The sequence below is a fragment of the Ixodes scapularis genome, unplaced genomic scaffold (genome assembly GCF_016920785.2).
Source record: "Ixodes scapularis isolate PalLabHiFi unplaced genomic scaffold, ASM1692078v2 PGA_scaffold2__306_contigs__length_199485367, whole genome shotgun sequence".
Lineage (NCBI taxonomy): Eukaryota > Metazoa > Arthropoda > Arachnida > Ixodida > Ixodidae > Ixodes > Ixodes scapularis.
In genome coordinates, this window is record NW_024609857.1 from 184,098,295 (window position 1) to 184,115,724 (window position 17,430).

Genomic DNA, 17,430 nt, shown 5'->3' on the forward strand with positions numbered 1-17,430 from the left:
GTGTTTGCAGTCATGTGCCTCAAAGCTGCCATCAGGCAACACAAGCAATCAGGGAAAGAAAGCACCTTCAAAACTTCTTATCTCATGACGAAGGCTTTCATCCTGGTTGAAGTAACTGGTAAACAGAGCATAGATAACACTCTTTTCCAATGACCCATGCCATGGCATAAATTGTTAATTATGTAACACTCGTAGATGCTCTTGTGGAATCTCATTTTTTGAAGAAATATGGAACGAATAAAAGATCTCAAAACAAAGGGCCTTTAACTGTTTATTTTTTTAGCCAGGCAATGTTGCACACAACGCTCCTATTTGTGGCCTCTATCTGTTTAATTTCTTTGCCTCAGCAATTCTGAGCAGGACGAGCCTATTTTCGTTTCTAATTTTCTTCATTTTAAGCTTATGCTCACTCCGCCTCATTTCGTGCTCGGCTTTTAGGATCGTAAGGCGGAGGTCGTGTTCTTCGTCCTTCCTTTCTTGGTCCCGCGTGAGATGACCAAGCCGAACATCTTGTTCAGCACCTAGCGTGCGCTCCAGCACTCCAAAGCGCCCTCCAACGCGAGTAGGCGCCTCCCGGTGGGGACTTCCCTGGCGATCACTTGCTGCTGCAGATGGTCCAGCTGCAGCTGTGAGCTGCACCGTAGCTGTGAGGGGCACTCGAGCCATGGGGGCTGCTCCACCACTAGGCACCACAGAAACTTGGCTCTCTGGCTCACCCATAGCAGAATCTGCACACAGTATGAGAAACAAAGAATACATTCACATCACATTATGATCTCTAATATGTGAAGTCTGCTGACAAAATAGGAACTATAGGAATTTAAAAAGTTGAAGGCTCTATTCCCTATAGGTATGCTGGACATCCTTTTTCAACACTAATTTGGCTTACAGGACTAATGGAGGTTACATACTGAAGTGCAAGATACCCTTTTTCCTGTGTTAACACGAAACCCACTACAGTCGAACCCCACTTCAACGAACGCCGCTTCAACGAAATTTCCGGTTCAACGAATATTTTTTGGTTCCCCGTCAACGGCCCATAGGAGTCAATGCATAAGAATTCTCACTACGGCGAACAAAATCTTGTGCTGTTCCGCTTGAACAAAATTTTACAGAGCAATTCGAAGTTTGAATGGTTAATTTTCCATACGAAAAACAAACTTTCGAGCACTGGTGCATTTTGGCACATAAAATATGTCTACTATAAAGTTTAAATCGCATGTTGAACCACCAGAAACTGCCACTATAACCGATACCCGAGCGCAACGTTGACCGGGCGTGCAGGCCGCCATTACTTCATAAAGACGGCGATGAGGCTGGCCTTCCTACACTGTTGCACCAATGTTTCTCTAGCTCTTGGCTTGATAACGCCCTGCTGCAGACTATTTAAAGCCAAAGCTCAGTCTTTTTTTTTTTCTTCTTCCTTTGTCGGTTGTCATTTTATCAGTACGGTACGACGACAACAACGGTACAGGGGCTTTTTGCGCATGGCATGATGGCACTGCCAAGCAAAACGCAAAAGTTTTTATCCTTACAAGATAAAGCTCGCATCCTGGCCGAAGTTGCAAGTGGACAGAAGAAAGCTGTCATCGCCGAAAAGTTCAGAATTTCTCAGAGTTCGTTGTCGACGATCCTAAAGTCGAAAGATGCAGTCAGTCAAAAAGGCTCTTGCATCGGGGACATCGGCCAAACGAACGAAATTGACACCGCCGGCGCACGAAGAGCTCGACAAGGCTGTGTACACATGGTTTGTGAAACCGAGGGCAAAGAAGATACCCATCAGCGGAAGCGTCGTGCAGCAGAAGGCCTTAAATTTCGCTTGCCTGGTGGGTATCGACAACTTCAAAGCTAGCACCAGCTGGCTCAACAGGTTCAAGGCCCGCCATGACATTGTCGGCAAGACGCTTAGTGGCGAGTCGGCATCGGCAGACACAGGCAATGCTTCTGCTTGGATGTCAACAAACGTTTCTGCCTTGTTGAATGACTGCGAGATGTCTGACATTTACAACGCCGACGAGACAGGACTTTTCTATGAGATGCTGCCGTCCAAGACTCTGGAAATTAAAGGTCAGCGCTGCCATGGTGGAAAACACAGTAAAAAGCGCGTGACCATACTGCTGTGCACCAACATGGACGGATCCGACAAGCGTCCACAGCTGGTTATTGGCAAGAGTGCAAGGACCCGTTGTTTGAAAGGGAACAGGAGTCTTCCCGTCAAGTATGTGGCCAACAGCCGGTCTTGGATGACGCGGGCAATTTTTTCGGAATGGGTCGAAAGGTTTGACTGCGACATGAGGAGGCAGGGCGGCGGGTTTGCTTGTTGCTGGACAATTGCTCCGCTCACTGAATTCCGGATGCTAAGCTCACAAATGTGAAGCTTAAGTACTTTCTAACTAACTGCACTTCAGTAATCCAGCCCCTTGACCAAGGTGTCATTAGAAGCCTCAGGTGTGCCTACCGCCAGCGAGTGATGCAGCGTCTCCTACTAAACGTGCACGCAGGTCGAGACACCAAGTTGGATCTCTACATCGCGCTGCAGATGATGGCTGCTGCATGGACTGCAACCAAACGTTCAGTCATCGCCAACTGTTTAACACATGCGGGCTTCAAGCTCGAATACCCAGACGCCGACTCTGCTGAGGATAAGGAAACAGTGCGTCCGCCGAGACAGGCAGTTACTTCTTGGGCTGCGCTTCAGAATGCCGGAACTGCGCCATCCGGTGTCGCGCTGGAAGATTTCATCAACGCTGACATGGATGTTATCGCTCATGAAGAAGTGAGTGACGAGGACATTATACAAAGTGTCCGCGGCGAGGCGCAGTCAGATGAAGACGACGTGCCGGACTTGCAGCCTCCGCCATCCATGGCACGTGTACTGGATGTGTTCGACGTTCTCGGAAGCTACGTGGCTGCGCATGATGGCAACTTTGCCATGAACCTACTCGCCGAATGCGAAAACCGCGTCACGGAGCTCCCAACAAGGAAAAGGAAGCAGGCATCATCATGGTCGGATTGTTGACATTTCATCCAAGGTACCTGCTCATCAAGCACATCGTTAGCCCTACAATGCGACAGTGTGGGCCTTGATATTCACATTTTTACCCCATTACGGCGTGTTCAGTTGCGAGCTGTCAGAAAACTACTTTTGTAGGATTATTCATATTTACTCAATGGACTTTCCATGCATTCTTCCATTTCACACAGGTGAAAGGTCGGCTTTCTGCAGCTTGTATGCCGATATGTAAACATTTCGCACAGTAGTCACCAGAAGATTCTGTACCAGCAAAACTGGTAGACAGTAGGGGAAAGCTTGGCAGATGTCGATCAGTGGACAAAGTGCTTTTTCACAGCACTTGCGATTGAAAATTCCCTTTGGTGTGACAGGTCACGCGAGCTATTTCGTTCGGAAAACAACCTCAGAAGTTGCACTAACATTTATACAAATATGGCTGGCAGTAATATTGGCAGAGAAACATGCAACGGTGTTGTAAGGGATGAATATCTGGTACCAGTTGTGCTGATTTTGTTTTAAGTAAGACGACTTTTTAGGAATAGAAACATTTCACTACTTGTTATTCTACTTTACATTCCTTCCATATTCCAAAAGCCAAAATTGCAAGTTATCTTGGTCATAAATGCATAAGTTGGTACAATATCACTTGCAAAGTAGTTATCGAGCCTCAGTCAGCTTTACTTTTGCGCAAACCACCGGCGAAAGCATTGTATCGAAAACAGTGGAATAAATGCGGAGCAATGCGACTAAGTAAATAGGCCTTACTTTGCGTCTGATTTGTTTCTTCCCTCTTTTGCTCAATCTCTTTCGCGTTATGCTTCTCCGAAGTATCTACTGGACTGAGGGACGTGTGCCTCTCAGTCCAGTAAAATCAATTACAAACACCTTGTAGAACATAGCAGCTGAGGGTTACCGTCCTTCAGGAGGCCGACCCCCAGAGAACTCTGGAAGGTTTCCTTCCCTTACCTGAGAAGCCTTCCAAGGAGAGCTCCTCATCAGCCCGTTGCACTACCATCGGCTCCAGGATGTCGGCCACGCTAAAGAGTGCTTGGCCGGCATGCCTGCCGTCGCTGTCGCCGCCGTTGACCAGCCGCCTGGCCATGTGTGGGGCTGCAGCCCCCACAAGTACGGAAAGCTGGCTCAAGCCAGCTCCTGGTGGTCCTCCTCCTAAAGAGATGTAATACCATACACGCCACTTTGTAGGCAGGTTCCACAGACTTCGGGAAAACGGCAAATATTACAGTGAAGAGTAAAAGCGCAACGTACAGTCACACAAATTTAACTTGGGAAAGGGATGCCCACCACAGACAACGCCTGGCCCTAGTTTTGTGTGCTGCACAATACAACGTTATCATAACAATAGGTCTGTTCGATTCGCCTGAACTGGCTGAAGTAGTTCGCGCAGTGCAGGAACTGGCGCATTCGATTTAACCGGAGGTTGCACGGCCCCTGCATGGCCGCGTTTGATTCATCTCAGTGCGGCACGAGTTATCCTCGGCATGCCTTGCTGCATACCCGACCCGGAGGAATAACACGGAGCCAACGATTCGAACATCAAGAAACTACATTCAATTGGACATGGACGAGACAATGAAAAATACTACCAGAAAACCAACAAGCACTGGCAGCGCTTGAGTTTCGCCAGCGACTGTCTGCGCGCCGCCTCTGATCCGCCTTATCTAGGCGGCGCGTGCAATGCGTGCGTGGCCGGCTTGACTCCGCCACCACGAGGGAAAGTTCACCACCTGTGCCCTGTAGTCGGGCAACTGGCTGGGGAGCTGCCGCTCCCCCCTCTCAAACTTCACTGGCATGTCGATGACAGTGTCGTCGTTGTGGGCGTCGGGGTGGATGGCGCTGCTGGGCAGACTGGCGTAGAAGGTCCAGTCGGCGCCGCTAGACGAGCGAGATGGCGCGTTCGAGGTCACGCTCGCCTAATTTGTTCAACGTTTCCCTGACAGACGGGCAATCCTCAAGCAAGGTCCAGGTACAGGAGTCCATTGTGCTGCATTGCTGTTAGGGTCCGCGGGGCCGTCCTGTAGAGGTTACCACGAGTTCTGGCAGATAAAGAAATCACTGATGCCACTTCTTGCCATTACACAGAGTCTGCAGCGTCACGGCTCCTCCAGCTGTCATCGCTGTACCAGAAGCTACCTGCAAATGGGTTTCGTATTCCCGGAGGCTTATCTTGTTTGCTTCGAAGATTTAAAAAACGAAATCCCCTATAAACGAGGTAGCGGCCCCCAAATCCAGAAGTGCGACAACGGGAACATCAAGCAGCGAAATCGTCATGCGCAGTTCAATGATGTTAGGCTCGGGCTGGATTCAACATACTGATGGAATCTGTGCTGCGGCCTCGCTGCCCCCAGGGACTGTAACGGCAGTCGGCGAGTGGCTGTCTGGTTTCAGCGTCGCTGGCCGTAGTAGTTTCCCTGGTTGTTCTGGTTCCGGGTCTTTGCTGCCGTCTCGTGCCACCTCTTGTTTGTAGTGTCCAGAAGTCTTGGACAATGGTTTTGGTGATGTCCGGGCTGCTTGCACTCATAGCAGCAGTCCGACGACGACAGTTGCCTGCTTAGGCCACTCGCACTGAGGTGCCCGTCCGACCGCCTTCAGTGATCGAGTAAAGGACCACAATGGGAGGGCCTCCACTAGGCTTGCGAACGGCTGTCAAGGGGAGGGTTTGTTCTGTTGTGGCTGGGGTCAATGCTGCATGGCTGCGGGATTTCGACCGCAGCGTGCCAGTTTTTCCCAGCACTTGCAGGAGCAGACTGATGGAGATGGTTCGCTTGGGTGGTAATCTCCGTTGGGCCCCAGCTTCGATAGGGCGCGGCCAACGACATCCCACCTGTCGTGGCGAACCCCGCTCGGGACTTTCATGGGCCCCGCAGTGACCTCAGGGGACCCCTCGATGAAGACAAACATCCGCTTACCCCGCACGGTAGAACGCCATGCATGCCACACCAACCCTCCTGGTTGACGTGGTGGGGAAGGGAGGTCTCGTTCGGACAGTCCACTTGCGTAGATGCCTCGGGGCCCCGCCATGTCGGTTCGAGCGCGTGCATCGCTGGTGGCGGCGGCACAGTTCCGCTCGGCATGAATAGCTTCCTCGATGAGGCAAGCAACCCAGGCTAGCTTTTCAAAAGTCTTAAAGGTGCGGCTGATGAGGTAGACGTGGTATCTTGGGTGGTACTGTTTTCTGACCTGAGCTACTCTGTCCGACTCTGGTGAATTCAGGTCTGCCCTTTTGAAGAGGGTGCTACGTCCTTGCCTTCAGCTCTCGGAAAATCTGCGTTTCGTAGCCTGCACGCATGGAACTCTTCTTAAAACCTTGTCTGGAAGTCCGCCAGGCTGGCTTTGCATCGCCGCTTCACGACTCCTTCACTGCTACTACACTTTTCTGAACTCGCACTGAACTAGTTCGGAACTTTCTGGTGGAATCAAACAGACCTAATGTTAACTTTATACTGTTATTCCTCATATACTCCCAACTGAAAAATCCTATTGGTACCGGCTGGGTCTGTGGAGAAAATAATCGGGAACCAATTGGAACCAGTAACAATCAGAACTCATGTTAATGCTTAGTTTTTGTTAAAGTTGATTTTTTTTTTTCATTAGAAGAATGTTGCCAGCTGGAACCAACTAAACCACATTGGTTCCAGTTAATACCGTTTGGAATTCCAAGTGGGTTTAAAGGGAAGTTTTTACTGAGTACACACTTTTTACACACGCACAGACGACGGCGCCACTGCAATGCGGGATCGACGCCTCTCCGATTTCACTAGTACAACCTATGGTTCTCGATAGCAAAGGTTTTCGCGTAACACTAGATACCTGAATCGGACACTACCGATATGCAGCTGCCAGCACGTTAAATAAACCCTGAAACGAATAGAACACGAGGCGAAGTTAAAACAGAAAGCTCTAAACACAATTTCCTCTCGATACAGGGTTTATGACGTCAAGCTTACACCGGCTCACACGGACTCCTCATTCAACGTAGTTATGAAAAGCAAACTCACCTGTTGCAATGCGGTCTCTGTTGTCGGACGATACTTCCTTTTTCCATTTTGTTTTTAAATTGTCCCAGCACTTCTTGAGCTGTTTTGAATCGCGTGCTCGGACCCCGTGGTTGCTATTATATTCGATCGTGAGGAGCTCCCACGCCTTCGCCCTTGCCTCTGTCGATGACTTGTTTGTACATCGGTTCTCGATGACTGGGTATTTCGGCACCAGCTCCGCGAGAAGAAACTTCTCATTTTCAGAAAAAAAAAACTTTCTTCGGCTCCGCCATGGCGCTCAACGTAAATTAAAAAATCAGAGCACAAACGTGACTGGAAAAAGGGAAAGCAAAACAGCAGGAAAAGCAACGATAAAAAGAGAACGACGAGCAAGAATACAGAACGCGACGCCGAGCTGCGCTGTGCGTTGCCAGACGAGACTACGATATTGTCAAAATCCGCTAAACATTCAAGTCTTTAAATTATTAGAATCGTATTTTAACGTATATCGAACCCCAGAACACATTACACTACAAATTATTTGATATTGTAGTTTTTCTCAGCACGAATTTTAGAGTACTAACAATAAAATGTACTGCAGTCTCGACCCCAGACGTGCTCATAGTATCCTTGGACGACGAAGGAGCCTTTGGTCTGCTCCTTACGTAAGGAAAGGGCGAGACGCGTTTCTGACACGAAACGGCCCCTTTCCTTTCCTTTTCCCATTTCCTTTCCTTACGTAAGGTAAGGAAAGGCGGAAAGTGAAGTGGCGTTCTTGAATTCGGGCGATAGTGTTCTTCCTTCCTTCAACTTGGCTTTCAATAAGTTGCCTATTGTGTGCGACGAAAGCCTGCCATAAACTACTTAGGCTCGTGTTAATCACTGTTGTATACGATCTTTCCAATTTTGTTGCGAAGTGCGAAACTTTTCTCATCCGCCAAAGATCGTTTAGTCTGCTGCTCTTCCATCAGGTACTTCTGTGGTCAAGCCCAAACAATGGATACGCGGTAACGCTTTCAACGAAAATGCGCCAGGTGTCCCTTAACGGCAGACTTGTACCGTAAGCATTACAAGTGATCAAAGTACTTGTAATCGATTAATTTTTAGAGTAATTCTGTAATCAGTTGGTTACTTTTATTAAGCAGTAATCACAGTCGTAATCTGATTACTTTTTGAAGTAACAAAATTACTTGTAACCGTTACAATTTGTCCACGGGACCCCCCCCCCCCCCCCCAGTAAACGCCTTTTTTTTATGCAATACAAAAGTAAAGTTTTTTTTTCGCACGGAAAAAAAGAAAGATTTTTGCGGAGCTGTAGGAAACGAGGTCAATCTCTTTCTATGTACAGTTTCTGTGAAATATCCGTTTTTTTTTGTTTTTTTTTTTTTTTTTCGAGCTGGGATTGGGGAGTGGGAAGCCCTAGGGAAGCCACAGTGCGTGACAAAGGCCATTCAGGGCGATGTTTGAGGAAGCAGAATGTAGGTTTGTGAATCCTTCGTTCAAACTAGCCCCCTCACGCACACACACACAGAAATAAAAAAAATAAAAAATCCTGCTTAGGGTACCTACTCGGAGCCCGTATTAGAACCAGAACCGAATAATACCTAAAACGGATGCAAAATATAAAAAAGGCAGTAGAAAAATTTCCCATTTCCCCTACGTGGTGTGTGACAAAGAATGTTTCGAGTTGAGAAGTGGTTGGGGCGATCTCTTCCGCTAATAGATACTACACATGATCCGTTTCAAATCCTGGAGCTGCTGCTGTTTTGGATAATATGCGAGCTCATCCACATGTGAATAATAAAATGAGCGACGCAAACTTTGAGCGACAACCCTTGCTCAAGCTTAAAGGGCAACTCCACTCAAAAAGTCGACCCTACCGAAATGACTGATATCGCTTTAGGGGGGCAAAATACGGCCATACCCAAAATATCACGTCAGTTCGACACCGCATTACCGATTAAAACCAATATTAGAAGTGTTCTCCCGGCCCGGTTAGCGGCTCGAAAGCGGGTGAGCAACGCTGGCACCGGTGAGCTAGTGAAGCAACACTGGGCAATGACGTAGGTCTAGTCCTACGCTCTCGGGCGGACGCCGCGGACGCTTCTTTTCCCGTGGCATTCTGCGATTCTGCTGACAAAAAGAGGTGTCTACCACATTATCCTGTGTTCTCCTATTTTTATTAGCATCCAGGCAGTTCATTTAACTCCAGCATTGCTTCTGCGACAGCGCGGAAGAGAGCGAAGTGGTGCTACTCGCTCACGCGCGTGTCGTGGAGCCGGAGAGACTCGCCGGACTCGCGTTGGACAATGTCGAGCACGACTTGTAGTGCTGTTCATTGCACCAACAACCCGGTGCGCAACCCGGAGTTGCGGTTCCACAAGTTCCCAAGAGACCGGAAGAGGCACAAGGTGTGGGTCGGTGCCGTTCGCCGGATAGACTTCGGAAGACCGCCGACTCCGAGCTCCAACGCGAAGCTCTGCTCCCAGCACTTTACGTCAGACACTTACTCACGGTATCTGTGGCTGCTGACTGTTGCGTGTTTCTCCACGAAATACGCGTCTTTGAAGAACGATACGGTCCCGTCGCTATTCGCGTACCGTCCGCCGGTGCTCCAGCACGATCGGGCGGACGCAGCACGTCGCGGCTGATCTAACTAGCGTGCACATAAAGCACCTTAGCTTAGCAACTTAGACCGCTTATGGATACATATCTCCCTATATCCCCCATCATTCCTTTTTCTCTCGCTCCGCGAGCAAGAAACAAATACAGTCACGCTGCGCCGGCACTGACCGCGTCATATTTATAGCAGTCGGATTCGCTTTTTGGCTGGCAAATTTATAAATGTAAACTAAAACTTACTACATTTGGTGCATATTAACAAAGTGAAGCGGCAAAAAAAAAAATTGTGCAGCTTACCTTCTGTTCTGAAACCCCACGTGCGGCTGAGCCGACATTGTCGGTGCGTCGGCTCGGGAGCGCGGGACCAAAACTAGGTCATGCCGACGACGCGCCACTAGTATCAATGTTGCCTGGCTGCTTCAGCCGGTAGTTTCGGTTTCGCCGTGCCGCCGTAACGATACTTGGATTGGAGATATGTACAAAACTATAGACACTACCGAAAAACAAATTATATCCTGTGATTCAGGGTCGCCGACTTTGATTAAATAGATCATAACCCAAAAATTGTAAAAATGCAATGGAGTTGCCCTTTAACAAGATCTAGAACCCCCCCCCCCCCCCCCCCCCGCTCAACCCCCCTCCCCCCCCCCCACACGCACACACTGGCGAACGTCCAAATCCTTAAACGTCTTCAAACGAATTCTATGCTTGTATCCGTATTGTAAAGGTGCAACGACGACGAAGAGGGAGCCAGTCTTTCTTCTTCAATACTTGTGCAAATGTGAAATATAGGTCGGAAGTAGTTCATTGTTATGAGCGCTAAAGATGTGTCTTCACACAATAAAGTAATCGGAAAAGTAACGATTACTTCTTTAAGTGATGTCCAATTACTTTTGCCGTCGAGTAATCAGGTAATCTAATCGATTACTTTTTAGCCAAGAGTAATAGTAATTGTAATCGATTACTCTTTTTTGGTAACGTGTACAAGACTGCTTAACGGTTTCCAAATGTTTAAGAGCTGTGCCGGGCCGCTCACACACAGCTACTAAAGGAGTTTTCAAATCTTCGTTTAAGCCACGTTCGTCGCACCTTGCCTCATACGTTAAAATCGACGACGTTTCAATGGCAAGCATCTTAACGAAAACGCGCCAAGTGTCCCTTAACGGTTTCCAAATGTTTAAGAGCTCTGCCGGGCCGCTCACACTCAGCTCCTAACAGCGCTTGTACATCTTCGTTTAAGCCACGTTCGTCGCACCTTGCCTCGTACGCTAAAATCGACGAAGTTTCAGTGGCAAGCATCTTAACTTCCTGCTCGATGAGTTCACGTCTCAAATATATCGCCCGCTGCTCTTATAAAAAACATTTTGAAATTGTTATCTACCGCTCCAAGGTTTTTGTTAAAGGGGCACTCAAGTGCTTTTTGGAGAAGTTTGTTTTTGAAAGCATATTGTTCTATACGGCAAGACGCCGAAATAAACTCGCAGCAAAAGAAATACGCAGGCACTATTTCCTCTTGGGGAGTCCATCGTGTGTCCCCACCACCGCCTTCAAATTCAACCAATAAGAATTGTGAATTTCGTGGAGATTCCGAAAGTTGCTAATATTGCTCTTTTTAGACACATGCATATTATATTTTGACAACCACGTCAAATCTTAGGATGTAGGTGACGTAATACAGCTAAAATTGATTGAAAACGAGCGAACTATGTTTTCTCCTTGCCTTGTTACGCGGGAGTGATGTGCCCGCGCGGCGACGCTACTGCGTCACTCCGTCGTCTACCGGTTTTCTTCCCGAGGCTCCCACTTCATCCCGTTCTCGAAGCGAGGTTCGCGAAGACGCGAATGGTTCCGTTGCACCAGGCAAGAAAACGACCTCCGAGGACCTCCTCCACATTCCTCGTTTCTATGCGGACAACTTCGAGGCATTCGCCAGCGGTGACCGTAGTTGTGGATGCCATCAGTCTGCTGTACCGACCGTACCGACGCTTCTGCTTCCCGTCGCCGACGGGACCGAGCGAGGAACCCGCGAAAAAGTCCTGGTAAGTGTTTTGGTGATTTTTGTGAGTTTCATAAGCGTCGCATTGTGCAGCAGTCTGCGTGACATACGTGTTCGAAGCTGAGGATGTTTTGTAGAAGAGAGAACCGTGTTTTTCGATCCGCGTAAATAAACTACGAATCGTAGAAAGCTGAATCTCGCCGAGACGCTAGTGATGGCGACAGAATGCGAAAGTTTGCGAGCATGACGTTACCTGAATCAAAAGGGTACTAATGCTTTATTTGTACTCAGTGGGGGAGGATTACCCACGCGTGCAGGGTCACAAAAGGCAATGCTGCCATGTCCACCTAAGCCTAATAACGTCACGATCTTTTTTTTTTTTTTTTCCTCTAGGACCTAGGTTTTGTCTTTTACCACAGACTCACTTCGGGTAATTTTGAACGTGATCAGCATTTACCAGCTCGCCTGCACACTCATTGTCCTCGTGTTCTCCGGTGCAATTTATTTACTTGGACGAGAATGCACGGCTGTTTTCTCAAACAGCTGCCACATCTCGCAAGCCACCGGCAGGAATTCTTTTTCTCGCGGCTTGCCGGGTCGAGCTTCATAACTGAGAACACGCTTCGTTCGCGAGTTGAGCGTGTATGCGCAGCCAAAGCACGGCGAAACGAGCGAATGTGGAAACCGGTCATCCAAATGAGACGCCCTGTGATGTGCCTGTGCTTGTCGTACCGGTTCCCACGAGTGGCTCGCGCACTGGACGGCTAGTGCGCGAGCCACACGGAACGAGCGCAGCGCACGTCCCGCGTGATTTTTCTATGTCCTTGCCCGTTTTTGCTGTTTCCTACGATGAATTCCCACCAACTTGCCCAACTCTCCATTCTTCAAAGTGTTGGAAACTATCGATCGCCCAAATTGCATCATTCAGGCATTGTGAAAAACATTGTAGTATAAAAGTGCTATTTGCCGGTCCTAGTCTCAGCAGCTGGACTGCAGCATCCTGCAAGGCAGAAAGGATCCAGAGGGACTGCACTGTCGAGATGAATCTCCCTGGTCGTGAAGGAGACAGTACCGTTGGATACTTTCGACACTGCCGTCCCCTACTGCAGCAGCGAGGTGCCATACAACTGCATATTTCCTGCTCCCAGCAGCATGCCAGAGTCTGATGCGATATACTCTCCATCCCACTCTGCCAAAGGTTTCGAGAGGTAAGCTATGCATATGTGTACCTAGAACTTGCAGGTTTGTCTGATCTTCGCACGCCTTGTGCATTTATTTACCCTCCCTCCGCATGCGTCCACATGCTTGTGCCCCCTTTAATTTTGCCCAGGGACAGTGCTTGCTTGCTCCGTCATCGTGCATTCCTCATGCTTTTTATACTATCCATTGCTTGTGTTCTTGTGTTCCGATGCGCCACAGACGAGTATTGAAATACATGCTCTCTGCATATTTTCTTATGTCCCTCGCACATAATACTGCATTGACTTTTCTTTTCATGTGCTGCCGCAGACATCCTGAAGAGGCTACACCTTGGCAAAGCAGCTCTCCTGTTGGTCTTTAATAAATGGGGCTTTCATTAAGGAGGTAGACTGGAACTGTATAAACCAAACCTGGGCAACTGTGCATGACAGCACACACATTTAACACAATTTCAATACCATTCAGACTTACAAAGCTAAACATATTTTCCAGTCTACACTATGGTTTCCTCTCCCATCTGCAGCATTGTCTCTTCTCGATTATTTACTGGTTTACAAAAATACAACCTATTATGCCTTGCTAACCTTCGAGGAAACAAATTAAAATAGTTTTAGCCAAAGCCGAATGATTATGCACAGGTTTGTTCGGACAGTAGAACTTTTGCCAAGCACCAAGGAGCAAGCTGGAAGTGCATTTACACACGGCATCTGCAAGAGTAACTGTTGCAGATGCCAAGACAGGCACACTCAGCATTTGCCTATGTCCCCACCATTCTCCTTTGTGCATTGGCAAAAAGGTTTGATTTTAACCACTGAAAGGAATGTCAGTTATTCATTTACTGGGTAACTCGTATGTGCATTGAAGGGGCAAGAGCAAGCCTTGTTCCTGAACAGCGTAGTGTACGAGCCTTCCCAGCCAATGTGGCTCTGCGAACAAAGCCCTTGACTAGGATTTACATGCAACATAATCTGGGTCGGCACTTGCGTTTTGGCCAGTCCTTCTCTGTCTGTATCTAGTAGTGATGGACAGAGTCTGCCGAACTTCAGATTCAGATATGCCAAACTGTTAAAAAGGTTTGGCGAAAATTCGTTAAAAATTTGGCAAATGTCTGCACACACGCGAGATGCGATGGACTCATGGATTGCAAATGGATGCCGTGCGGTTACCATCGGGCAGTGTAGTATTACCAGCGGTTACAGCAACGTGTCGAGTATACGACATGGTAACTATGTGTGTGTCAGCCCTTGTGAGTGTGGTTCTCTTCAATATTTTTTTGCCTCATGAATAACAATAATAAGTTGTGGTAAGCTGCAAGCCACATAAGAACGTAATAAAAAAAATCGCCAGAGCAGCATTATGCAGCAGACAACGTGGCGCAATGGAGGACGATCGTTCAGAAGCAGTTACGTGCATTGACAGTCTCTCACGCTGTTGAGAAAATGCGCACAAAAATTGTTGCACCGTTTACGTGACCCCCTCCGGCCAACCCAAAAAGTATCTCCGCTGCATAAAAAAATTGTCTGGCTCAGAAGCCATTGCCTTGGAAATTGGCTTCTCAAAATGTTTACACGCATTCATAATTATGAAAACTTTCATAAAGTGTTTAGTGCTTTGCCAACCTCACGACAGACTAGTTTCGAAATGTGTGAACTCGATGTTTGCTGCGTCAATCTCCATGTGTTCTCCCATAAATCGGGCGCCTCCTGGAACCACGAGACTCGCGCCGAGCTGCTCTGTCGGCCATTTTGTCGGTAAAACACGCGGATTCAAAGGATTGCGTTGTTCTGCTCTTAGGAGCTATATAGTGCTGTGATCGCTACTACCCAACCTCGGTGTCACACCACTTCAGCAAAAAGTCACTGTAAAATTGCCAGTGAACTTGAAAAAATGACACTTATGCAATTATCTCGCAGAATATTACCTTATTTAGTAATAACTGTGTCAATATGCATGTAAAAAAAAAGAAACCTAAACCTTTTTTGCCTGTAATACAAAATATCAACTTTTAGGTTCTTTATTCTTTATTCAATGATTACCCCCGCAGTGCCCGAGGGCAACAAAATATTGTTACCGAATGTTTAAAAAAGATCAGCGAAAATTCGGCTTTGTTCGGCCTAAGATTCAGCAAAAAGTTTGGCTCCTCACTAGTATCTAGTCTCGCTGTTTCATGATAATCTGCAATTCACAAAATTCTTCGAGTCACCCAAAACAAACCATCTTAAAAAAATGTGCTTCCTCTTGGAGGTCATGGGAAACTCGAACAGCTATGAGTGGCCAATATGCAAAATAGCAGTGTCCCTAATGGTTCAGGTGCACTCTGGGAGCAGGAGACTGACAGCGGGTAGTTTCGGTTTCACTGGGTTATGCATCTGTTGTGCTATTGTCTCCGCACCACCATTGCTCATGTTGTGGATGCTCCACACTTGCGCACAATGCAGTAAGTACCCTTTTCTTCTCGTTGCTACATATCGGTTGCAGCGAATAACGAACCAATTAGGATTTTTTCTGACACAGGGGACGAGCAAAAACGCCACAACGGTGAAGTCAAGTGAATGCAGATCGACGAATGCCATGCCAGTTCACCGCGTGCATGTTTGCAACCTTGAGAACAGCCACCGAGACTAGTACTCTGTTCCTCCAACACCCTTATTTCCGCGGCCAATTTTCACACAGCAACGTGGCAAAGGGCGCAAGTTTGCGCTTGAACGTTCCCGTGCAGCGAGCTTCGTCATGTATTGTGTTAAACCAATTGCAAATAGCGATTGGCGAAGCAAGGGTGTTATAAAGTGAGTGCTAGTCTCAGTGGATGTTTTCGAGGTGGCAAACAAATGCACGCAGCGAGCGGGCACGGCATTTGGCGTACGTGTCTCAACGTTCACTTCAGTTCGCTGTTGGAACGTTCTCGCTCAAAACCTTTGCGAGCAAAATTAATTGTTTCATTATTCGTTGTGTCAGATTTGTAGCGACGAGAAAAGGGCACCTAGTGCATCGTTCACAAGTGTGGAGCAATCCACGACGACGTGACCAATGGCAATGTGGAGACGATAGCAGACGACAGATTCATAACCCGGCGAAACCGAAACTACTTATTGACAGTATCCTGCTCCCAGACTGCACCTGAAATGCTAGGGGCACTGCTATTTAACTCATTGCCCATTGGCTCCAATAGCTCGCAGCGTCCGCTGCAGTCAGTTGTAAGGTGAAACGAAGTATAGAAATATTTGCACAGAAGCGCCGCGAAGTGGCAGCCAACCAAATCCCCGAGTGTTCTTGGTGAGAAGTTATGCAAATCGAATACATCTTTGAAGTGGGCAATAGTAGGTTGTCACTTTGCTCTAACGGCTAACAATACATTTGTGTGAAGACCGACCAGTGGACGATGCAGTGTTTACTTTTGTGGTGAGAAAAACATGGTTCTATACCCAGTATAACATTGATTGATTGATTGAACATGTTTTATTAATAAAAAAGTACAGTGCGTACGACTCTCTCTCGCAGCAGCGATCAGGGCACCGGAACCCGGAAAATGTGTCGCTGGCGATCGGTCCCTAATTGTTTTCACCATGCAGGAGGGCAGAGGTCGCCTGTTGCTTTGCCCCAGTCGCAGTCGCAACCATAGCATCCACTGCTTATATGCAGCGTACCATAAGCACCTGAAACAATATCCATTGATTGAATGTAAGAAAAAACACCCCTCTAATTAACCACAGTAACTGAAGCAGTGACCACACTGATCAGATGTAAGAAGCAATACTCTATACACTAAGTGTACACGTCTTGTGTTCGGTTCCCTGGGAAACCAATAATATATTATGCTGCGTTTATGTTCCCTTTCGCTATGCATCTGATGCATCTGCCAACGAACAACCAGGCGGCACAACAGACTATAAACACTGTGGAGAAGTGAGCAAGTGTACTGTATGCTAAGCAAAGCACAGGTGTCGAGACAACCTTGCTCGGAAAGTATGATCGACCATGAGCCCTGAAAGAAAGCCGAATCTGGTAAGGACGGCAAGAAGGCAATCCCAGATTTTTTGCGAAAGAAGCTACTGTAAAGGAAACAATTCAACCAATTTAGTGAAGTGATCAAGCACGACAGGAAGATGCCGATTACTGTACGGATTATGAGGAAACAATCTTATTACGGGTCGCAGCCAACAATCTGCCAAGGAGAGTGGCTTACGAGTGGTTGCATAAATCCCGACAGGTGACCTTCGCGTGGCTTTGACTTCTGACATCCTGGACAAGTGTGGGCATGCTTCAGTATACCCTGCCTGATTCCTGATCAAGTCTCGACGTGGCGTAACTTATTACAAGTCATACCGCTGCTGCTGTGAGCCGATGAGCTGAATCATGGAGGTGACTGATGAACGGCGTTCTAAGTTTCACAATCCTGAAAGACGAGCCATGGGTGGCATCGTCTGCTTGCAAAAAGTACTTGAGAAGAAGTTCATTCTTTCTCAGCAAGTATGAGTCATACCTACCGTTGCTCTCGATGCGGCCTACCCTTTGTTCTGCAAGCTTCTCGCACATTCGTAGACGGAGTTTTCCCTCCCACTGTGACTTGCGATGTTCTCTGATCACCAACGTCCCCCATTCTGGCT

The 17,430-nt window shown here is 47.7% G+C and overlaps 1 protein-coding gene across 1 annotated transcript in view; it reads right to left on the reverse strand.

Moving 5' to 3' along the window:
• Positions 1-258: 258 nt before the first annotated feature.
• The window catches only part of LOC121836677, a 141,516-nt gene continuing 124,344 nt past the window's right edge, over positions 259-17,430 (reverse strand). The window contains exons 2-4 of the mRNA XM_042291639.1: positions 7,030-7,292; positions 3,980-4,180; positions 259-728 (exon numbers count right to left, since the gene is read on the reverse strand). Of these exons, the coding sequence (XP_042147573.1) occupies positions 322-728; positions 3,980-4,180; positions 7,030-7,292 (871 nt within the window). The 3' untranslated portion in view covers positions 259-321. The remainder of the gene's footprint in view (positions 729-3,979; positions 4,181-7,029; positions 7,293-17,430) is intronic.